This window comes from Parasteatoda tepidariorum, chromosome 4 (assembly GCF_982258835.1).
Source record: "Parasteatoda tepidariorum strain Cologne lab strain chromosome 4, Ptep-v5.0, whole genome shotgun sequence".
In the NCBI taxonomy this organism is placed as follows: Eukaryota; Metazoa; Arthropoda; class Arachnida; order Araneae; family Theridiidae; genus Parasteatoda; species Parasteatoda tepidariorum.
Window position 1 is genome coordinate 54,596,389 of NC_141758.1, and position 25,671 is coordinate 54,622,059.

Genomic DNA, 25,671 nt, shown 5'->3' on the forward strand with positions numbered 1-25,671 from the left:
ACTATACCTGTTGTAAATGGTCAAAAAAAAAACAATTTTTTTTGTGTTCATGGTATCCTCTCAAATCCCCCCGAAAAGGTACTTTAAATATTCTTTTAAACTATACATAATTATTAACACAAATAACTATGCCTAAAAATACATAATTATTTTAATTATTATTAAATAATTATTTTAATTATTTATTTAATATTAGCATAAAAAATAAATTACTGTATGTTATTAATTGTTATGTTACTAACTAGTGATAGTTATTTATTAATTATATTATGCCATTACTCGTACTATTTCTTTTAATTATTATTAATTAGTTATCAATTAGTTCTTATTTAGGTACTGGATACTGCTTCCGAATGGTTAGTTACTGTTTTCCCATCATTTTACTTTCAACGTAAAACATCCTTGATGGCAGACTGTTTGTTAATCTCGATAGCAGTCTATAATTTTCATTTCTTTATCCTAATTCTTTTTTTCTAATCTGTATCTTTAGATTCACTTCAAAATTGCAAGAAGACCGAATTTAATTTTTAGGGAAACTGCGCATGAACTGCACTAAGCATCAAGCTTAGTAAAAATCTTATAACAATCAAGAAATCTATCTTATTTATAATATTTGTCCATGTATCTCAATCATATTTACAATTAAAAAAATTTTAACAGGCCGAATTCATATTTCCTTTATTATTTTATCTTTACTTTTTTTCCGATGTTCTAACAAATTAAAAAGAATGAGAAAAGAAACAACGTTTATTAACTCAAAAAAATCTGATTCTAAGCTATCTTTTGATTAATTTTTAAATGTTTTCAAACCAAGAAAATTTGAGAGCAAAAATAATTTCCGCAATACTTTTAAATATATATATATTTTTTTCTACGTATAGATATAGAAGTAGCGAGATTTAAAAATACTTTCCTTTTCTTACAAATAAAAAAAAAATCAAATGTCGTAAAATGTTTTAAACACATCAAGAGCAATCACGTTAAAAAGGTTTTTTATACATAAAAATACAAAGAAGGTATATTTTGCTTTCTCAATGTTTATAAAAAGATGATAATGCTAATTAATTAAAAATTTCGACAAATCAATTTTCTCTAAATGGAGGAAAGTTCTTTTTTAAAAGTTTTTCTGCAATTTAGTTTTTGTTTTTTTTTTGATTGAAAAGAGCAGCCACTCATATTTTAATTTACCTATACAATTTAATTTTTTTATGAAGCAAAATCCATTTGAAATAATTAGATATTTGTTAAGATTTATATTTCAAGCTTTCTATGCAGAATTTTTCTGAATTGTAGTTTTCTTTCTTTCTTTTTTTAAAAAAATAGAAAAGTTAATGTACCAAAAGTTAATAAACCGAAAGTTAATGTACCATTAAGCTAATATACCACTTTAAAGTTAATGCCTCATTTAAATTGGGCTAGCTCAATAACTCTTATTATATAATTTATAAACATATTAAAGTAGAGTCTTTGTGAATATCTTTGCATGAATATATGTGCATTGTGACTATTAGAAATAATCAGAGATTTGTTTAGCTTTATATTTTACGCTTTCTATACAGAATTTTTCTGAATTTAAGTTTTTCTTCTTCTTTTTTGTTAATAATAGAAAAGTTAATAAACCGAAAGTTAATGTACCAAAAAGTTAATGTACCACTTTAAAGTTAATGTTTCATTTGAAGTGGGCTAGCTCAATAACTCTTATTATAAAATTTATAAGCATATTAAAGTAGAATGTTTGTGAATATCATTGTATGAATATATGTGCATATTAAACCTGACCGTGCACTGAAATAAGTCGCTTGAGAATTTTGGAGACACAAATGTACGAATTGTAACAAGCGCATTGATATGTAATGTAATGAATTTTAATGATAATGTAATTAATTTTAATGCTCAAGGGATATGCTTTGCCTCTGACAGATATGACAAAGGAATCTGATTTCAATCTTAGTGGGTAAATAAACAGCGCTACTGTATACATAACTCATTTGATTAAAATATTTATTTAATTAATTAAAAACTGCTTTTTAATCTACTTATTTTTACTGAAAGATTTAATTAAACTAGTTTTCTTCTAGTATCTCTTCAATTCGCATATTTTATTAAAAGTTTTTTTTTAACCATTTTAGCTCATTTTAACATCTTCAATTCAATGTACATGTTTTACTAAAATATATGAATGCCATAAAATAAAGAAAAATGAAACATGTCCGCACCAGCTCGTTGTACGCTGGAGGGGTCACGAAGATTAAGACTCCATAATTTCATGACCAGGGGCCTGATTCTGGCAATGTAGTCAGCACTGTGCACAGGCCACCTTTACTTCCCAGACAAGCTGGTATTCATCGATATGAAGCTGGGAAGGCTTCAAGCAAATACTAGGCATCTTCTGAGGATCTTTAAACTTCGAGTGTTGCATATTTGGAGAAATTTTTTCCTACAAATGACTCTGATACCTGTACAAATACATCCTAAGACTATACAATGATACATAACATATTTTAACGATTTACTTCAACTTTCGTTTCTTTTTATTTAATAGAAATAACTTTTCAAACTTAACTAAAGTGGAAATATATTTTAAGAGAACTTCTGAAATTGATAAGCTTTAGCACGGATATTCTGGTAAAATTACCCTACTGTATGATAATGAAATAAAAATGTAAAAAAGAAACTGGTATAAAAGAAAACAAAAGAAACAACATAAATCTGGTAAAAAATCAAATTATACGATACTCAATTCATTCATTTGGTAATATTTTCATTTTTATGGTAACGGTTTACTAAAAATTCTCTTTTACCAAAAACATTACCGAATTTTATCACATTTACCAAAATTCATCGCGAATTTTGAAATAATATTATTTTGTTTATTTTGTCAAAATTATTACCAAAGCGCTTCGGTAAAATTTACCGAGCTTTCGAGTGTTCCCAAAGATCCAGAAACACGGTAATATTCTGGTAATTTTGACCATATATTTTTTTCTCAGAAAGGAATTGACTATTTAGAACTGCAACTTGATAATTTAATATTAAAATTTTATTTTTAATCTATCTATAACTGTTAATTTGAATTAATTACTTATTTACAATTCCTATTCAAGTAAGGAATTGGAATAAAATATCATTTTTAAGAGTAAAACTACGTTCCATGAAATATTTCGATTTTCTTAATATCTTTCTAAACAACGAATCTAGCTTCAGGTGATATTTTATTGAATATCCTTCGATAGTTAGAAAAACAATAGAACCTTATTGCAAAAGCTATCAAAGTAAGACACGCTTTAAAATATTTACCAAAAAAAGGAGCTTAAATTATTCATGATATCCATTGTTTCCCGAAAATATGAGACGCAAAAGAAAAAATATATTCTAACAAAATTCAGGTCCAAAATTTCAATACTAATTTATTAAACAATATCAAAAAAGTACCTCGAGGAAAAAACTATTTTTTGACTTATGAATTGGGCTTTGTTGACGTTAACGAAATTTTTGTTTCAAAGGTTTGTCAGTATTCCTCGGGGGTGAGAAAACAAATGATGTTCGCTGTAATCTAATGGCTTTGTGTATTTTTTATGACGTCATTTTATTTCAATTTGTAGTTTTATAATAAATACGTCAATTGATAAAGTTTAATATATTGATACTATTCTTTTACCCAAAGTTATGTTAATCTTAAAAGAAGATAAAGTAAGATTCGGTTGGATTTAACCTTTAAAATATCGGCAATTTTTTCTAAAATTAAAAAAGTAAAGGAAAAGAAGCAGTTTGTACTATAATAGAAATGCTCTGTAAAAAGTGCCTGTTTTTAGAGAACTGGTGCTTTTAATCGTAAAATTCATTTTTGCCGAAACATGTTTCGCAGCAAAAAACCTGATATACTGCAATTTTTACAACAACAATTACCTTAAAGTGGAACCAAATCAAATAAAAAAACTACTACAGTAAAATGTATGGTATAATGTTTTGCGGTAAAAATAGATTTAACGGTAAAATGGATTTTATGGATGACACTTTATACCGTAATTTGACGCGGAATTTCTTACAATGTGACATAAAATCTCACGGGACAAAACATTGTCCCTTCTTAGAGAAATCATGAAAAGCTTAAATTAATTTATGTTTTTTTAATCATTTTTACTAGGTTTTTTACTATAATTGGGCCTTTTATTATAATTCAGCTGAATATTTACGTAAACCAGCATGTTAATTTTAATATTCTGGATGGCTAGGTGTGGCCTTTTAATCATAAAATTTATGATTAAATTTAATACCCCCTCTTTTTAAGTTAACAACAGTAATGTTTATTGGGCTAGAAGTACGTATATCTGGTATTATTTGGCCCACAAAATCACCTGACTTTAACTCCTTTTGTAGGCTAGTTTTGAACAGCATCAAAATGGCAAATTCGTATTCTCACATTTTTGTGGATTTACCTCGATCAAATCCTCAGCAAGTGGCCGAAACTAGGTGCGATCTATCTACAAAACCATTTGGAATCCTTACTCACCTTAATCCAAGTCCATTTAAGGACTTCAAGTAGAATTTCAAGATATTACAACGCGCTTTTCATGATGACTAATTACTCTAGTATATTAATTGTTTCCTGTTGTGTTGTAACAAAAACCAGGGAATTTACCTTGTACCATTCTTGGGTATCTCCAGTCGTGTGTGTTGGAGCAACATCCTGCTCCCTCAAGAAACTTTCGTTATCCTGATATCTTAACGCCAACCGACGGAGTTAACGAGTTTTTGTTTTGTTTTAACTATGTCTACTTTGTCAAAGTTATTTCTCTTTACTCTTTCAATTTTTTTTTCAAACAAAGCTGTTCGCTTGCATTTAGAAAGATTTGCAGTTTCCAAAGTTATTTGTATTTTTGTTTTACACAATAAAGATGCTCTGATTATTATCGAGTAGTTAGAACAAAAGGGAAAAAAAATCAAAAACACTTCAAATATTTATTGTTTTCAAACAAAAGTGCAAATGCAGAGGTAAATAAATTGAACCCCAGGAGATTTGCTTCATTAGTTGTCAATTTGCGCAACTTGTAATTCAATAACTTAGCTTATTTAATAAATGAAAAATTGATATTAAGTTAATTAAAACAAATGAGATCATACTCAAGATAAAGAAAGATGCACCTCGAGGAAATCAATAATGCAACAGCTCAAATTAGCATTTTGTCGAGTACTTACGAAATTTTTTTTCTATTTCAGTATTTTATTTAAGCCTTAGTTGAAGAATTCTTTAAGATCTTCGAACAGAAATTATTTCTGTTTCTTAAATAGTGTAAATCCATACCTTTGATTTATTTATGTGTTTTTAATCTTGTTACACTGCAAATAGACTATTTGAATAATAGCGGCCAACGTTTATTTCTTAACTTTTAACGGATCTTTTTCAATCGTTGTAAATAAAATATTAAAAACTATTTAAATTGTAAAAATGTAGGATGGTTGATTGGTTGATTGTAAATATTTCATTGAACACCTTTATAAATATAATGATTATTTAATATGCCAATATATTTTTTACGTATTGAAACATTTTTAACAGCTTAACTGTTGGAAATGGAATGCTTAGAGTGTTAAAAACTATTTGTTTTGAAAAAAGTTTCACGTATAAACTTAAACTTGCTATTTATATGTATACCCTCCAACTTATGAGGATTTTGAAAATAATTTTTTCTAGTGGTAGCGAACCAAAGTAGAAATTTTTAAAGCAAATGGATCTCTCATAAAACTTTTATCAGAACTTAAGAATCTAGCTATATGGCCTGCACTTTTATAAGTAATAGTGGACAAGTTACGCTAAAATTAATTTTTTTTAAATATTAAGACATTAATTTTGCTACCGTCTGAAAAGAAGATTTCTGAAACTACGGAAATTCCGTAGCAGTTGGAGGGTATGTATATGTATTAACAATAGTTAGTGAAGCGCATAAAAAAATATTTAATTGTTAAATCTGAAACGAAAATGCTCTAGAATTATAGAATAGGAAAACATGTTATTAATACTTCTAAATGTATAAGCCAATCAAGTAATCAAAATTTTTATATGAGCAAAAACTAAAGAAATCGATGCATTTTTGTGTGCTCTTGTTTTTATAGTATATAAATAATTTAAAAATAGTAAAAAATCGAATTTGTTTTCATTAATAAAAGGAAAAGTAGAATTAAAAGATGAAATGCTTATGCAAAATTCTGACTCTTTTCAGACTAACTAGAACATTGAAATTTCCATTCGAACTCCTCCAATTAGAACATACCTAAAGAATAAATAATATAAAGACAAAGTTTACGCATTTTAATTTGTCGGACTGAGTTTAAAATTTGTATTTATAATCATGAAATGATGGTCAGAAAACGATTAAAATTTCAATGATTTTCTGACCTCTTCTGTAATCATTATAAACAGAATTTATCGTCATTTTATGGCCAATTAGAATTTATCAAATATTAGATTTCCGACCATCAGGTGTGCTCAAATTTAAACGGGAGCTCTGCGCTGACTGACATTAAAAGTTTTAATCGTTTTTAACTGCCAAAAGCTGAATTTACCATTACATTGCCATCATAATGAATTTACAGTAAATAAAAATTTCAATCACAGTCTAATAAATTAAAATGCTTAAACTTTGGTTGTTTTTATTATTTATCGGGGGCTCTGCGTTGGATGACAACACACGTTTCAATCGCTTCCTAATGACTTAGAGAAAAACTGTCATTTCTTTCGCTAAATAGACTTTACCGCCACTCAAAACCCTTAAAAAACCGTTAAAAAACCTTTTCGATGGAAACCAACTGATTGACACATTAATATAAAATGAAAGTATGAAAAAAAATTCATTAAAGTAGCCCCAAAATGATAAAGCAATTTTTTTCCCGATATAAAACTATAAACAAAGGCGCATCACTTTTAAAATAAACTTCTATCACCACAGAAAATACCCCCTAAAGCATTTAATGAAAGTAAGGCGTCCTTCCTTTCTCATTTTAAATCTGGTAAAATTAAAATTCCTCTCACCCATTAACTCTACTTCAAAAATGTGGTTTTAACCGTTTTTATTTTACACCATATAAAACTAGGCTCTATTTAAAATCAAACATTTATCCTGAATAATAATTTATTTCTTATATAGAAATAATGCTCGAAAATGCCATATATCTACCTAATTGGTAATTACCATAGGGAATTTAAAGGTTTGATTGCTTTTATATGTATTGCATTAGTTTCAAAATGTAATTAAGCAATCTAATTTATAAAATTCTCAATTTTCTCCAAAGGGAAATAAACCTTTTCGAATAAAAGCACAGTTTTCAATAGAATGAGTTATGTTGAATGGTGTGTCGAAATGAATAGAGATGTTTATAATAATGTAGAGCTAATTAGATATCTTTTAAATAAATATAATTCGAAATAAGAAATTTAATGCAAGATGGAAAATTGACATTTAAGCATTTGAGTGTTTAAAATTTCTATTTCCAGCTAATTTGAAGCATTTTTGACTGATACACTTGGTTGTACTGCAGAATGTAGTATTTTGGTTGGTAACCTGGTTGGTCCTCAAATGAAACACAATATGTTCTTTTTAAGTTATAGAATAAATAATTTAACTAAATTTACATTGGTTTTATTTTTGTTATTGTTTAACGTAAATTGCAAGTTTGATTAAAACTATCAGAAAATAAAATTTATCGTGGGAGCACCAAAAATTTGTGTAATTTTTACCGAAGTGCTTTGGTAATGAATTTGGTAAAATTTATATGATAAAATATGGTTTTATAATACATGAAAAAATTAGGTAAATGTGGTAAAATTTGTTAAGTTTCTCACGATACCTTAGGGCAAGAAGGGTGAACCAATGGCACGCGTGCCATTTATAGCACCCGACGCAATATTTTGGGCACACCACCGATCACAAAGTTCACTATGAAGCATATTAAAAATTAAATTAAAATTCACAAAAAACAAACAGAAAAAAAAACAATTATTAACAAAAGAATTAACAATTAATGCCAAAAAAGCAATTAATAACCATAAAAAACAATCTAACAATAAATGACTAGCAAAAAAAAAAAATAATAACAGTCCTGCCTAAGCTAACATCTTACAACCTAATATAAGTTATTTGTCATCTAATCTGCAATAACAGAAGTCACACTGATGTTACTTTGAGTTGAATTACGCGTATAACTAAGACATTGCAAAACGTTTTTTTTTTTTCCATACTGAATAAAGAGTTTTGAGTTGACGTCACTATTTTGTATTATTATTTTCCTAATAATCACGAAGTCAAAATTATTTGACGGCACGTCTATGACCTCATTAAACAATTTTTTAGAAAAAATGGCACGTTGGTGTATAAAGGTTCGCCACCCCTGCCTTAGGGTGTGGCACGAAAAACCTTTATTTGGTTAAATTACCTTTCCAGTTTTTAATCTTTTACTAAACGTGAGGTAATGCGAACTATAATTTTGAAAATCTGAATTTCTGGTAAACCATTACCATACGAAGGGAAAAATTACCACATGAGTGGATTAAATACCGTATATTTCGGTTTTATTAACAAGAAGTAGGGGTTTACTTCAAACAGAAATGTCAATATTACATAGAATGATATTTTTAACAGCATTTTTTTCTCTGCCACCTACCTATTCTTTTCGTGCTAAAGTAGCACGTAGCTCGAAGCTTCTTCTTTCAAGTACTCCTATCTTATCGTGTCAAATAACGTGCCTTCTTTCCTCCTGTCAATCCGTTTTTGCTAAGATCTTCTTTCATGCTATTTATCTATGTTATTTTGAGCCTCATTTTCTTTTCCCTTCAGTTTCCCAAGTGCAGGATTGCATTTGCTTGTTCTTAAAATGTGACTGAGCCACCTTCATCTTCAATTAATGATTTCGTCATTAATAGATTTAATATTAGCTTTCCTTAAAGCTAGCACCTTTAGCTTTGCTAACTTTCCTTAAAAGCTAGCGCAGCTTTTCTCACTTTCTCTATTTGATTTAATATTGGACTAGAAGAGTATTAGCATTATTTTTCTCATGACATGAGGTGCTAGTAACAAAAAAATGTCAAGAAAACGTTATTGTGTAATGCTAAAATTTTATTACAATTTGTATGAATACTATCACTCAAGTTCGAAAGCCTTTTCTAGGCACATAACCTTAGCTAGTCTGGAAATTGATTAGAATAAACGGCTAAAGTAAGGAATCAAGTATTTTCTACAATTTACCTAGGTAATGTGAATGAATTAACTTTTTTCGTATCATTAAAGTTCAAAATTTTATTTCCCTCATTCTATCGACTAATTTCGTGTTAGTTTGATTGTATTTATGGGTGTGATATTTTAAAATTCATTGAATAACAAATAAATGATGCCTTGTCAATTTACCTAATTTTAAACCATTTGTTTCTTTATATTATCGGTCTTAAAACCATTGATGATTTTATCAACTAATGTGTTGATTGTCGTGATTAAACAGCGGAAAATAAACGAATAATATTATGTTAATTTAACCATACATTATGTAATTTAACCTGTTACTCATCAGCCTTTTTCATTTAAAGAGTGCATAGTAGGTAAGGTCCAGATTATCTAGGTAATTGGAGAAATGAAACCCTGTTTTGGTGCTTCAATGGATCAACTAAGATAATTTGTTGATTATTCTAAGAATTCATTAGTTAAATTATAGATTATACTAAAAATTCACTAGTTAATTTGCAGATTATTCTAAAAATTCATTAGTTAATTTATAAATTATTCTACAAATTCATTAGTTAATTTACAGATTATTCTACAAATTCATTAGGTAATTTATAGATTATTCTAAAAATTCATTATTTAATTTGTAGCACCCTAGATAATCTACAGGACAATTGACTTCACACTTTCAGTGGTACGATTTGTTTAGCATAAAAAGAAAAATCAAATCATAACCAGACATTTTAACGTAAACGATCAGAAAATGCAAATAAAGAATTAACACTGAATGCATTAAGGGAAAGCGCTACTATTATCTTTTGAAAAATGTTTTTCTTTTTCCTTTGAACATATTATTGATCACGTGAAATTAAATAGGTACGATGTATTAATTTTTACATCATTAAATTTTTTTTAAAATTAAAATATTTAACAAAAGAATATAATTCATACTCAGCGCGTATATAACCAATGGCGTAAGTGTCTTCTGCTGAAATATTTGCTAACTTCATAGTTAATAATTCGAAGGACGAGTTAGAAATACCGTTATAAGCTGAACTTTTCCTTGGGTAACATTTTTATAACAGACTTTTCCATGGTATTGCTCGTGATAGGTACTTTATAAGTTTATAGAATTTTCACTGGATAACAACACAGTACAAAGAAAACCGAGAGGAACCTTCTTACATCAAACTCTTCTTTAGTGTTGTTTCTTGATAAGTACTTCATAAGTTTCTGGAATATCCCCTAGAGCAGTGTTCCCCAACCCCCGGTCCGCGGACCGGTACCGGTCCGTGGATCAAGTGGTACCGGGCCGCCCATTTCATTGAAACTGAATTTAAATTCCTAGGTTTATACCCCAAATTAAAAATGTTTGTGTTCCATTAAAATTTCATTTATTTATAAAAAAAAGGGGACCCCCGAAGGTAGTGACATTAATTTTTTAATGTTTTAAAAAGTAAAAAAAGAAAAGAAAACCACCGCAACTATTTTCTCTATCAATTAGTTTTAATAATAATAAAAAAAAACAATCATCATAACTGTAAATATCATAAATAAAACGCGAAAGCGCGGCGCGAAATTTACATTGGAACTAATAAAGAACTTTGTCTTCTCTCTCGATCGTGACTCATTGATTTAACGTTCTAGTCAATTAAAATGTTAAATCACTTAATATTTATTTTTTGGTGCAACTGTATTTTATTTTGAAGGCATGTTTAAATACAATTAAATAAAAATTAATAATCTAAAATATAAACAATCAACGTCCCCCCCCCCCGGAGGGCCGCTGAAAAATTATCAAACGTTGACAGGTCCGCGGTGATAAAAAGGTTGGGGAACACTGCCCTAGAGCACTAAATTAACTTGTTATTACCCATGCAGTGTTAAAAAAAAACACGTCTCTTTATCACACTCTCTTCCTATATTGGTTATCACAGAAAACGAACACGCAACTTTCTTTCTCCTCGTCAGATGGCAGCACTACACTATTTTGCCTCTTTCCGCGGTTTGCCTTGATTTGCCTTAGTAATCGCTTAATTTTACGTAACGTCAAGGCCGTAATTGAAAATAGTTTTTGATGTAATGGCGTTAATTTACAATCAGTGGCCGTGCATTTTACGAAAAAAAAAATTCTCAAAGCCTTTATTTTTATAGTCATCATAGTTTTACTGGTATAAGTGTATTTTGCTTGTCAGTGACTGAAACCCCTTTTGACCATAATTTAGCATTGCAATTTTTTCGAGTGATGCATTTCATGAAACGTAAAACTATTATACAGTTTCTCATTAATATAGAGAGATCATTTTTTTCTAAAGAAAGTAAAAGAAGGGGTTGTTATTTGAGGGGATAAAAATGAAGTTTTCCATAGTTTCAAACTTGTACTTAATTTAAATTTTTAAACAAAATATAATGATTTATTTAATTAAGGAAAATATATCATTACCCTATTTTTTCATATAATTCATGAATGAAAATTTATAAATTTCATTATTTTGCTTTATGCAATATGGTAAAAAATTATTATTTTTTTATGGTAAAAAATTATTATTTTTTTATCATCTTTATTTATTGCTTCAGCAATAAGATTAATTTGAAGTTATTTTGTTACTTTTTTTTCAAGTGTTCAATAGAATGATTAGAAGCAAGAAGGAAAAATATTACTTTTATTATTTCTGAAATATTTATATATTTTTGAAAAGCTATTATTATATTGTGTCTACTAAATATATAATTTTAATTACTAATTATTCTGTCAGTAAAAACATTCTTTTATACTCAAATATAATAAACGAAATGGAATTTTTATCTTTATTATTCATTTCTTCAGAGAATTAAGCATATTTCTTTGTTTGGTGAAGATGAAAAAAAATACTAGGAAACAAAACCTTGAATATAAATATTTATGAAACCTTTGTTGGCTTAAGAATTCTATTCAAATGTTCTAAATATTGAATAGGCCTCTTCTTTTAAATGTTAACTTTAAAAATTTATTTTATGACTCCATATATTTTTTTACACAAAAGCGAAATTTCAAGTGCTAAAATTTGTTTAAATCCTCATATAAAATTAAACAGGAATATGTAAAAAGAATCCAACTTTTGTTAGCTAATGAATGAATTTAAAAAAATTAATATGTTAGAGAGAAAATATATGTCACAAAAACCAAACTTGTGTACTTATTTAAAAATAACCATTTTTCTGCATAAAGAAGAAATCTGTGTTTATTTTGATTTTATCTTAGTGGCCTTTGTCTTTCAAATATGTCATTTTTTTCTCCCAAAATAATTATGAAGAATAGCAAAGGCAATTTTTAAAATTTTTTTACTGTCACGAATTTAAAGTCAAATATATAGTTACTAGAAGCATTTACTAAGTAGAAATATTCTTGAGTTATTTCAGCCAAGCGGATGATTTTTTATTGGAGCAATTCTAAGTAGTTTAGCGTTTTAAACTTTAGAAAAATTGTAAAATTTTAATTGAGACGAGAATATGATTGCGTTAAGATTTTTAAATGAAATAAATAAAAAAAAGTTCAGGCCTCTACAATCGTTATTTTTATATATTTCATAACTGTCGTTGGATGGCCAATCCAGTTTTGAGTTTGCGACTGCTAATGTTCAACTCCGTAGATTTGTAAGCTTAAACCCAATCCAGAAAACAAATGAACTCCTGGATCAGGAGTTGAGCGAAGTGTGCCTTCGTGAAGAACTTTTTGATGGAACTACACGCATTTGGAGGGGAGAATTACAAAACCTCCCACGGTTAGCCTGACGTCAAGGGGATTCTAACCCACGATCCGTCTACCACGGAGGATAGTTTACGAGAACGCGAACACTGTGGTCGGTACGAATTGAGTGCCACCAACAACCGCTGGAATTTGAACCAGATTCTACCTCATTGGGAGGTGAGTACGCAATCACCTGAGCCGCAGCTGTGCAATTAGCATTTGAAAACAAACGTCCATCTCGTGCTACTATATCCAGATCGCTTAGAGAATTTCTCGAAAATCGTAATTCTCAGGAATTGTTTTAGCCCATCAAATCATTTTTAATTATTGGTCAATTATTGGTCAATCCAAATGCATGTACAGGCTAGGGGCAGAATAAAATTTAGACAGACGAAAAAAAAAGTAGATAATGTTAAAAGTATGGTAATGATATAATATCAAAGGGAATAAAATATAAAAAAATATGTTTAACATTCATAATCAGTATTATGAAATAAAAGTCAATTTTATACTAGCCTCTTCAGATGGCTTGTAGAATTTCACAAAGATTGAAACTCTCAAGATAAAGAGTGCACCAGAAGTCCATTGTCATGTGTAATGTCTGCCATGCACAAAAAAGTTCTGTGCTGATAATCGTTTAACAAACCAAAAGAAATAGAAGAAATTTCACATTGAGTGTATTCCCATACATAAAGTTATTCTTGAACTGCGTGTTGAAAAAAAATTACAGTTGGGTTTCCAGTAATCAAACTGAGCATCAATAAAAAGGAACGTGTTGGGATCAGTAAAGAAGCACTTAAGCAACTTATATAAGATGGCAATCGGAATATTTCTAAAATTTTAAATGGTGATGAAACGTATATATATTTTCTTCTAACGTACCAACTCCACGAAAATGTAAAATATGAGTCTATGAAGATGATCCTTAGTCAACAATGATGAAAAGAGAACCAGACATGAAAAAAGTTGTTGTTGTACATCCCCAAGATCAGCAGAACTAAATTAGAACTAAAAATGTCCAATAACATCACAGAATTGTCCACCATATCTTGTCTGGTAATCCCCAGGCAAACAAGGAAGTGATCAGGAGACGCCTGCTCATTGTAGCACTTTACAAGTATCAAAGCACCGGGAAACACCTGATATTTTAAAGATCTTAAATGATCACTGAGAAAGTGAGCAATGTATGCTATTTTCTCCAGAAGGACATGCCTGGTCAAAGCCATCAATTTGGATGAACTACCTTACTAAATGTACCAGTTCAAAATTCCTCGGAAAAAAGAGTTTGAGAGGAAAAATGTTCTACTAAGAGAATGCATGATTTAATTCAGCGAAATTGACTGCTAAGTTTTTGAACAAAAACATAATTCTTTAAAAATTGTTTTTTTTTATTATAGTGTTAAAATACTTCTCCTATTCACATGATCTACCTATAGGTGACTTATTATAAATCTTTTTTTTCATATATTATTTAAAAAGATCTAACGGTAGTATCGTTTTCATACTAAGAAAAAGATTGATGGGACTATAAATATATTTTTCATGATTCCAGGAGATGAATTGCTTGAGATTATTATTCTTATAAAATTCTTTTCAAGAAGAGCATTATTGGCTAAGACTATTTCAACGCTTCTGCAATTTTGTAAAAAGAAAAAGAAACGTTAAAAACTATGGACCAAAAATTTCAAATTGACAAATGTGGTATATTTTGGTAATTTTATTATTATATTTTAAAGCATGACATAAAAGCCATTTCTTCAGTTGAATTTATTTTTCAATTTTGTATTTTTTACTAATTTTGTGGTAATAAGCATTATGACTTTGGTAACCAGAAATTCACGTAAATCATTATCATATGAAAGGAAATATTACCAAATCAATATTGCAAATAGTGTATGTTTTGGTTTTTATTAACATAATTATGGTTCTTTACTAAAAATGTCAATATCATACAGCGCAATAATTTTATTTAGAATAATTTTTTCGTGTAGATTTTATTCAAATAAATAATTATTCAGTTTATTGCAACAAAAATATGTATTGTGAAATCTCTTATATAAGAAACTAATAATCCCAAAAAACAATTGATATTCCTTTTCAGTTATAGTTAATCTTTTCAGTTATAAATTAATTTGATTAATTAATTTAATTAATCATTATTACTTTTTTGTTGACTTTTTCTGATTGGCGATTTTTTAGACATAACGCAAATTACGTGTTTAACAAAATGGTCATATCCTGCTATGAATCTTTGTAAAAATAATTAAAATTAATATTTCGTTTTGAAAAAATATAATCACAGTTAGAGGTATGAGAAAGATGCATAGATAAAACTGCTTGTGTAAAACAATGGAAAATTATTTTTAAAAAAATGACTATTCTTCAACTGCTCTTCTGTGTTTTATGTTCTAAATGAAGTAGAATGTGTGAAAAACTTTTATTTCGATACTTGTTTAAGAGTAACTTACGCGATAAGATTTGTTTATTTCCTGCTTTACACTCAAAGGTCTTGTGTTCAGTTTCTTTAACCCCTTAACGATCGGTTAATTTTCAAGAAAGCGGTCATAAAAGTGCCTATTTTTTTACTTTTGTTTTTGTATTACTTATTTGATTATTGGTGATATCTAGTTTAAAAAAAACTAACTATCTACAATTACCTTAAAAATATCTTGGTACTGCCATCTGGTGTGTAAAATGAGAAACAAATTGCTTTCCGGGCAAAAGAAATGAATTAGTTTTATTCTTATTGGCGCGTTACTACTGAACACTTCAGCCAGTCAATATCACGGGAGCGAGAAATAGAGGGCGAAACCTCCCCCCGTCATTTTCACGGGAGCGAGAAAGAAGGGGTTGACAAACACTTTAATCAATGTTCATTTTTCGAAATTAGTTCTTATTTAAAGAAAATAAATTTAGACTAAAAGGAGAAGTTAACAAAATATTTATTAGTTAAAAAAATTTGAAATATTCTTTTTGATTCTTTAAGCTGTAGATTTCTGTCTATAATTGTAATATTTTTTTTTAATTTGAAAGAAAGAGTGTTACAATGTACCAAAAGGAGGCTTCAATCAAACCTAATATATCTGTTTTTAAATTAAATTTTTACCAAAATTAATTTTTCTTTTCTTCATGAGCAATTTTCCTTCCTTAAAGTAAACAATCTCTACCATGAGTGTTTTGTTAAACAAATATAAATCAATTTATTATCCTGTGAATTATGCATTGTTTGCCGTTGGGTTCTGAAATCCCATTTGCTTTATGAACCTTCACAGCGGAAGCAAAAATAAGAAAAACTTTTTTTTTTCATCTTTTCACACAGTTTTCCCCTATTAATTGAGCATTTTACCACCTCAAGGAAAAATTCAATTACCGAAACCAGCTTATGCAAAATGTAGCGTTACTTGAATTAGGCTTTTAGAAATTGTTTTGTTTTAATGTAAGGAATAAAAGTACTTTTATTTTAGATTTAATATATAATAGTTTAATCTTTTGTTCTCGTATTTTAGAATCATGAAATGAAAGGATCTTTTAGATATTTTTCTCTTTACAATATTATTAAATGTTCAAAGTGTAGTCATAACTGTTTTCCTAAAGAATTGGAAATCATTGATTTTTCATTTCATGGAGAGAAAAAATTTAAAATTACCATACTGTACGATAATGACATTTTTGGTGAGAAAAACAAAATAATTGTGGTTTATAAAATCAAAATATACGGTATTTAAATCATTTATTTGTCCTTATTTTTCCATTCACACGGTAACGGCCTCTAAATTTTAGTCCTTATTACCACACATTTAGTAAGAAATACAAAAGTTAAAAGTAAATTTAACCCAATTAAAATCATAATCTAAGCTACAATGATATCACATTTACAAAATTTTTCACATTTAACTTTGTCTGTTTTGCCTGTCACATTTTATCACATTTACAACATTTTATTACATGTTCAAAAACCATATTTTACTGTTAATTTTATGAAAATCATTACTAAAGCTCTAAAGGAAAAATTATCAAGCTTTCTGGTGTTGCACAAAGCGACAAACATGACAAACTTCTCCATACACTGATAGTTTTGACAATTTTTTCTCAGTTTGTTTTGTTCAAAACAAGGTTATTTTTTGAAAACTAGATGTAAATTTTACTACACTTACAGTAAAATAGCTTCAAAGTTTAACCGTTTACTATGAGTATTTTAATAAGGTGTTAAATTAAACCTTAATATCGCGTAAGGTATAACAGTTGTTACGATATTATTTAACTTGTTATAGTAACTTGATTGGGGACAAACCTGTGCCCATTAAATTGCTATTAGTTCAATCAAAAAATAGTTTACGTTTTATACTGCGTGTAAATCTATATACAATCTCAGAAAAACAGGTTCAACGTTGTACCATTAATATTGGTACGCCGCACCATAATAAAAAACGCACTTATTCATTGAGAAAAAATTATGGTCAAGGCAACTAGAATATACAAGTAATAAAATTTACCTCGGTTCTGGCTCTATGCGAACACCAAAAATCTGACAAATTTTTAAGGAAACGCTTTGGTAATAACTTTGATAAAATTAAAAGTGAAATATGGTTTTATAATATGTTATAAAATTTGGTAAATGTGGTAAAATTAGGTATTTTTACCTTAGGGAAGGTCATAAAAATCACGTGTTTGATTAAACTTACTTCTCAGTTTTGTATTTAATACTAAATCTGTGATTATAAAAACTATAATTTTGAAAGACAGACTTTTCATTAAACCGTTATCATGTGAAAGGAAAAATTACCAAATAAATGGCATAAATACCGTTTATTTTTATTTTATTGCCCAGAATTATGATTTATTTTACCAGAATTCTATTACCATAGAGCACGGTAATTTTACCAGCATGTTTTTCCGACTAATAATAAGAGTGAATATTAATAATAGGATAAGTATATATAATTGTAGCTTTAGTTAATTAAAACGCTGATAATCGCCGAAATTATCGGACTCTTTTGCGTTTATTAAAGAACATATCACGTAAATTTTGTCCAATTAGATTGCATGAATTAGAAAGATTGCAATTATATCGTTTTGATATAAGGTGAAATAAAGTATTCATAACTAAAGTTATAAGCAGAAGACTTTGATACAGAAAAATCGATAATTGTTAGTAAAGCAGTATGATTTATCTTTAAGTGAAGTATACATGCAAAATCTTTTGAAGAAATTGCAAAAATGTAATGTTTCTCGCTCCAACAGCTGTTGCCAAAAACACTTCGTTTCGTTAGAAACTATTCTCATAAAATTGCTCCTAGCGAAGCAAATAAATTTCTTTAATAAATAACTCATATGCGCTATTGTACCGTATTCTATCGCGTGTATGCTGTTATATATAAAGTTAATATATACATCAATTTATAATCATTATTTTCATTATTATTAATCCATAATTAAGAATGAATCAGTTAGTTTTCTTAAAAGAGACAAAAAAGATATCGACATTTCATATTTCACAGTATTTTTATTTTTCCAACTCCAACCTAAATTGTCAATATATTTAGTACAGTAGTATCGTAAGTTGAAACCTGAAACCTCTAATATTTCTTTATTTCATAAGCAGCTCATTAAGCAAAGTATTATTTTTCGGAAAAATAACTTAGAAAGGTGGAAGTATGGTTAGCGTATCCCTTTTTTATAGGATATGTTTTAAGGGTCATTTAAACAATTCGTGTTGACCATCAAAATGTGATTGTCATGTTTAGTTTCTATCAAAATACTTGTTTTCTAACTGATTTTAGCACATTTTGCGTGTATTTTGCTGTTAAGTATTTAAAATTCATTCATGAAGTTTTATTTCAAACTATCCGCGCATAGCATTCAGGTATTAATTTGATTTATAACTTAACTAACATATTTATCTAAGATGATGCGCTCCACAGTTGTACAATAAATATTATAACACCATTCTATTTTTGATGTTTGATACACAAGATCAGATTAAAACAACTTATATAAAGTGATATCAGAAAAATGCTTTTTTTATTATAATGATGTAATTATAATGATTTAATTATAAAGCTAAAATGTAAAATTTTAGTCTGTAATAAGTATTGTCTAGTCAGTTTAATTTTACACTTTTACAGTAAACATATTTTTAGCAAAATTGTATCACATGCCGCACGATATACAAAGTTTTTTTGAAATGGCACCCAAGAATAATTTTGACCTAAATAAGAACGTAAAAAAGAAATATTAGAATACAGGCTCTTGCCCATGTAAATCATTATTGTGACCTTATATATTTTGACACCTTTATCCACCTAAATACACTGTTAGAGTGGTCATCCTAAAATTTATATAGTAAAATAATCAGCAGCAGTCTGTCTATCCAATTAACTGTAAAGTTTATGGTAAAGAACATTTTTAATTCTTATGGTCTTGAAACCGTTTACAACTGATATGGATTAAACAGAAACCATGAATTCAAAACTGTACGTTTTTTTTAGCCATTTACTGTTAACATGTTTTTAAAACCGTAGAAAAGAAGTTCAACTGGACATAGCTTAGCAGCTTTATAGTTCTACCATTTATCCGTAAAGGAGATTATCGCATTCTAACAGACCAAACTCTTTAATTGGGGAGTACAGGACACTGGAATCTGTTCATGTGTTGAAAGGAATGGAGGAAATATTGTGGTGTCAGCGCCGAGACTCTTCCCTGTCTATCATGATATTGACAGATTAGCTCTTTTGGCTATAATATGTACCCATCAGTAGGAAACTAGGTGGTTCTATTAATTGTATCTAGTTGATGCGATAAAATTCTGGTTGTTTCACCGTATTAGGGGAAAGCAAGTAATAAATGGCTTTTCATATCAGTTAAAAGTTTGACTTCAATCTTATTTATGGTAATTTGACTGTTTTGATTGAATGTGGTAAAATATGAACTAAATAAATTTTTATTCAACCATTTTTTTTTCAGAGAAATATTTCTAACAGTGTACTAAAGTAAATCAAAAGTGCGCAAACTCTGTCTAAAAGTTAGACCAGCTGTCGTAGCTAAACAAACTAACAGTTGTTTAAGATCAGTTGGCAAAATAAGGTACCTCCCTCCCAGCCTCTCCAAACACGGCCCTCACTTACTCTGAATTGTTTTCTATCCTCAAATCTAAAGTTAATAAAGCTTGGCTTATTCCACCGGGTCACAATTGGTATCCCCGCAAGCGTCCTGGAGGAGCCCTTGATTTTCAGGGTACACGTGCCGACCAAACCGCTACCTGTAGATTTATCAGTGGGCATACTAAGAGGCTCACTTTCAGTGGACAAATTAAACTTTTTCCATCTTGTAAAAAGTGCAACTCCAGCGAGGCTAGTCCTCACCATATACTTGATTGCCTGGATTTCACCATGGAAGAGGTTCTTGAGAGACCTCTCCTTTTCCTCGACTTTTTGAAGACTCACAGCCTCATGTATCTGGTATAGCTCCGCTATCCCAGCTGGGGTTGGAAACAACAACAAAAAAGCTAACAAATGTGCTAAAACTCGTTATTGGTGAGTTTTTGAAGAAAGTGAGAAATCTTAGTTTCAAAATCTGTGCTCCAGTCGAAAAGAACCTCATTCGCTTGTGTGACTTGCTGAGTTAGTTAACGCATGGATATTGTATTTGACAAAGAGCGTTCAAAAACTCTCCGTTAATTAAGAGTATGACTGGATAAGCATAAATTTGGAGTTTACGGAGTGTCGATGCAATTTTAATATTAGTAACATGATCAGTTGTAAGATGCAATTTTAAAGAATTATAAGGGGGGATAAATTCTTAAAAAGTTCATCTAGTGAGTAACCTATCTAATCTTGCACTCAAAATAATTTCCATAAAATTATCAGAATTGACCATCAATTTATACTCCCAGCTTCTTTCTTTGAGAAAAAAGACTAGTGTCCGTAATTGAAACGAACTTCATTGAACGAATTTACCATTAATTTATACCGTTATTACATAAAGCTTCCTTACTCACTTCGGAGATATGTAACTTTTTCCATAGTGGATACATCACCAAGCATCGAATATAATGGTTCATTATTCTATCCCTGCCGGTGCAAAAGAATATCTATTTCTAGAACTTTCTTCACATTGGACAACGAATACGTAACTCTTTCATACCTCATCCACAACTTTTCATTCATTAACTGTAACTGCATGTTTAATTTCATTATAATTATGCTTTTTAAACGTGTTTCTATAAAATTAAATAGCTTAAAATCAACAAAAATTCGGTTAAATAGATAAGTTATGTACAAAAAAGCAAAATTAATAAAGAAATGGTATTAATTCGCTTAGGAGAAGCGTAAAAAATCTCCAAACGGTTATTGATGCCAATGATGCTTACTTAATTTATTTCATAGGTAGATACTAAAATAAAAAATATGCTTTGTACTTTAAAACAAACTTAAAATAGTTTAGGTTCTTATTTTCTTAAAGGAACAGTAGGAAATCGTCATATTGTTAATGATAATAAAACTTAATTAATAATGGTAATATGCTGTAATTGGGTATTTGCACTTCAAGAAGATCATGATACCCACACATGTGACCAATGACGTCAGTGTCAGCTGATCGTTTCTATTCAAAATGGCGTGTTAAAGTTGAGTTAAGTTTCTACGTGAGCTAAAATGTTAATTAATGTGAAGTTAATTAAATACAACCCGGTATCACACATGGAATTTGTTGATCGTTAATAATTTCTCGTCTACGTCTTTTATTTAACTCAGATTTATTATTTGTTACGCATTTTATTCTTACCATGATATATTTTTGCTTGTGTAGATAAATAAGCTATGTACAAAAGAGCGAAGTTAATACGAAAAAAAGATGTTTGTTCGTTTAAAGAGAGGGTAAAAATTCACAACGGCAATTGACGCCAATGAAGTCTAATTGATATTGATAACATTATTAATTTAAATAAAAAATGGACTATGTTCTTAAAAGCAAAGTTAATGGAAAAAAGTACTTACTTGTTTAAAGGAAAACCATAGAAAACCGCCTTATTTATATTGACGTAAATGACGTTTAATTGATTTTGGTATTATTCACTACTGCTATTATGGTAATTGCTGCAGATTTTATGAGTAACAGATTTTTCGTAGTTTCAGAAAATATTATTTCCAGCAAAGGCAAATATAGTGTGTTTTAATATTTTAATAAATTAGAGTAAAAAGAACTTTTGTTTCATAATATTTATAAATATTTTAAACAGTATATTAAATGTCAGATAGAGAGATGACCGTATGCTCTAAAGTTCTTATTAAGGTCTTATGAGAATTGTAATTCCAGCCATTTTCAAAAATTTTGCTTTCGTTTGCTGCCACTGAATGTATTTCTAATGTTGGAGGGTATGTATTAGGTTCCATATATACTAATACAGGTGCAAAGCATTATATAGATATCATTGATAAATATTAGAAAAGCACCAGTATTGAGCAATTTTAATACAGATAATGTGGAAATAGGTATCTTTCGGTCTTGCAAAAGGAGAGAATTAGTGGACAGTGGGCTAAAATTATCATGGGCTCAAAAATGTTGCTCTTGTCTGCTGTCACACATGTCACAAAGATTTCGTACAAAGCTCACAATATATCAACTAGTTGGCCACTAGTTGATATATTGGCTGCTATTTGGGTATTATAATGCCAAGTGAAAACAGTCGAATTTTTTATTCTCATGGGATGAACTATAAAAACTGTTTAATTTAACTACGTAAAGCCATCGTCAAGAGCAACAAATAATAATAAATAAATAATACAGTCAAACCCAGCTATAGTGAACACGGTTTATAGTGAACTCCCAGATATAGTGAAGGAAATGTTCTGTCCCGTGCCTTGCTATACACGCATAATGTTATTTTTTTGTGGATAAATAGAGAACTAAAAAAGTGTTGAAAAAAAGTTGGATATTATGAACTTTTTTCTGTCTTCAACAGATTTTTTTCCGTATTTTTTTAAAAAATAATTTTGAAAACTACTTCAAAATAAATGCTTATACTGATTTTTAAAACCATCTATTGAGTGGAACGTAGCGAGAAGCATTTTTTCTTGTTTGCTTCTTTTATCTCACTTTTCCATCCATAAGCAAATTCCAACCCAGGTGTAGGGACAAATTTTTGCCTCCATCAGCTAAAGATTACGAGCTTTTTTGTCACTACGCATTTTTCAGTCCTTTTTGTATTTAATTTCATTGGTCATTTATTTAAATAATGTATAATAAAAAGGAGTTCGGTATCATTATTTAAAAATGTTTGCGACACGGATATAGAGAACTCCCGGTTATAGTGAACCAAAATTTCGCTCTCTTGAGGGTTCATTATAGCGAGGTTTGACTGTATTTGGAATTATTGTAGCTTTTGCATCAATATATATCTTTCAGTTTTGTGTATGATTTCTTAGTATTCATTTATTGATAATTTTCCTTTTTTTTTTAATTCACCTCGCGTGAAGTAGATAATAGACGTTTGCATGTTTTCTTGCAGTAATGAAGATGCCGTTTAGTATCAAGCGCTTCACAATCCACCGGAGTTCAAGTCTCCCAACTCATGGTGGTTCGAAGAAGGAGAAAGGGGGCCCTGCCGGTGGGGAAGGAGGATCTAAGAAAGGAGGACCCACCAATGACAACAATAAGAAGCCATCCTCCAGACCTAGGGGGTTGCCTACGTCTCAGTCGGTGGATACAGCAGATCTGAGACGCTACAACAACCATCAGGAGGTTCAAGCTGCAGAAGATAGGGTCCCACCATTACCACCACATGACAGGTATTACCTGTGAGCTTTATTTTTCATTCAAAATAATAATTTAATCGTATTATTTAACATTGTTTTACGAAGCTCTGTCGCCTTGGAGAATAAAAAAGAAACTAAGTGTTTAAGTGCCTTACACTTGAAGCAATGCTATAATTTTAAACTATAGAGATATATCATCTTGCCGTGAAGAATTATTTAGGATTTAGAACGGAGAAATAAATTAATTTTTTTTGTCGTATGCCTGTTTTAGGCAGTGGTGCGATTGTTCCTGTTTTTCAGTGGCGCCATCTATGGCCAGGAAATCGATTTCTGCACGCCATTCACCCAACCACAACCCGTTTATAGGGCGGGTCACATTCACACACATTAAATTAAATATTTTAACAGTTGTTAAACTTTTTTTAAAAACCACCAATTTGGCGACATTTTTTCACCTAGAGGAAATTTATCAAAATCACTGCCCTATTCTCAGTTTTTGCAAATTTTTATGATCCCAGGTAATGCAGCATTTGAGTAAGCTTTTAAATATTAAAAAATTAGACAGCAAACGCAATTCATTTTCACAAAATTGTGGCTTTTCTCCATATTGAAGTTTTGCACCATTTCCAAAATAAGCGTAGACAGCGCTGGCTTTAGATAGGTTAAACTTGACCTACCAGTCATGTGCAACAGTTTTAAACTCACAGCATTTATAAAAATAGCATATTATTCGCAAAAAAGCATTTCATCTTACGGCGGAGAGTTCGAAAAGCAGCCTTAAGAGCCTTTAAAGTGACCAAGAATTTAATATTTAGGTTATTAAATTTGTAATTATTTTCTCAGCTCTGTATGTATGCATGCAACAGCAATCGATAATAAACATCTAAGTTACATCTCCCATATTCTAGAGGTTGCCTAGCATCTAGCTCTTTTACTTACAAGGAAGCCAAACTGGTACCTGTATGTTCCAATTTTCTCCTCACTCGAATGAGAAGGCTTTCAGATAAAACGTGTTGCTTCCTTAACAGTATTAACTTCCACCTTGTGCTGAAGCCTCAGTTAACTATATCTGCATTTAGGCCACAAAGTATGCGAAGATAAAAGTACTCACCACATACTGGAGAAATAAGAGAAATAAAAATCTCTAAATGAAGACAAATGAATTCACACATTTCTTTATAACTTCACAATATTTAATCATAAACAAACTAGCATATTATTTAGTAAAATATCTTTGGACACATTTAGTAACACAAAGAAAAGCCTTTATTAGAAATGGGGGACACGAGAATTTTTTAAAAAAAGGGTCATGCATTAAAATAAAATGCAAAAGAGAGAGAAATTTAAGTGCTGTAAAAGATAAATATAGAAAGAAAGTTCAAATTTGAGAGGGTCTTTTTAAAGTTACAGGGAATTAATGGTACAAATGTAATTTACAGAAATTAGTTAATTTAAGGAAATTAATTACGGTTTGCGGATTTAATTAAAAATTAAAGGCTAAGGAAAATGATAAAAAAAATTCAATCCCCTCGATACGGACATAAGTCCGCATCTCGGAGAGAGAGCAGAGGATACGCCAGAGGTCACCAAACCAGCATGCACGAGAGAGAATTAATGTAAAAAGTATCTTAAAAAATTCGTTACTGCTGTAGAAACAGAAAGGCGTTAGCCAATTAAATTTAAAGAGGGTAGAAATTGAAAATCAGATGAGAGGGATTGGTTAAGTTAGGCCCCTTTAAAAAAATTAATGAAAAAAAAAAAAGAAAGGCCGGTAAAAAAGGGTACAGGAAGTGCAATTACCGCGCTGACAATCGAGGAAGGGCGAACAGAAAGTTAATATACATTAAACAGCTATATAGATGCCGGGATAGCCTGGTTGGTAGGGCACTGGACTCATGTGTCCAAGAATTCGCGGATTCGATCCTCGCCGACCGAAGACTGGCGTAAATGGTGACTTATGCACTTTAAATCTGTCGAATAGCGAAGT

At 29.6% G+C, this 25,671-nt stretch overlaps 1 protein-coding gene across 11 annotated transcripts in view; it reads left to right on the forward strand.

Annotated features, from left to right (window-relative positions):
* Window positions 1-25,671, forward strand: part of LOC107442885 (coiled-coil domain-containing protein AGAP005037) — a 330,755-nt gene that overhangs the window by 131,201 nt on the left and 173,883 nt on the right. For all 11 annotated transcript variants that reach the window (XM_071182301.1, XM_071182305.1, XM_071182308.1 and 8 more), the window contains exon 3: window positions 23,438-23,717. In XM_071182301.1, coding sequence (XP_071038402.1) covers window positions 23,440-23,717 — 278 coding nt within the window. In that variant the 5' untranslated portion in view covers window positions 23,438-23,439. The remainder of the gene's footprint in view (window positions 1-23,437; window positions 23,718-25,671) is intronic.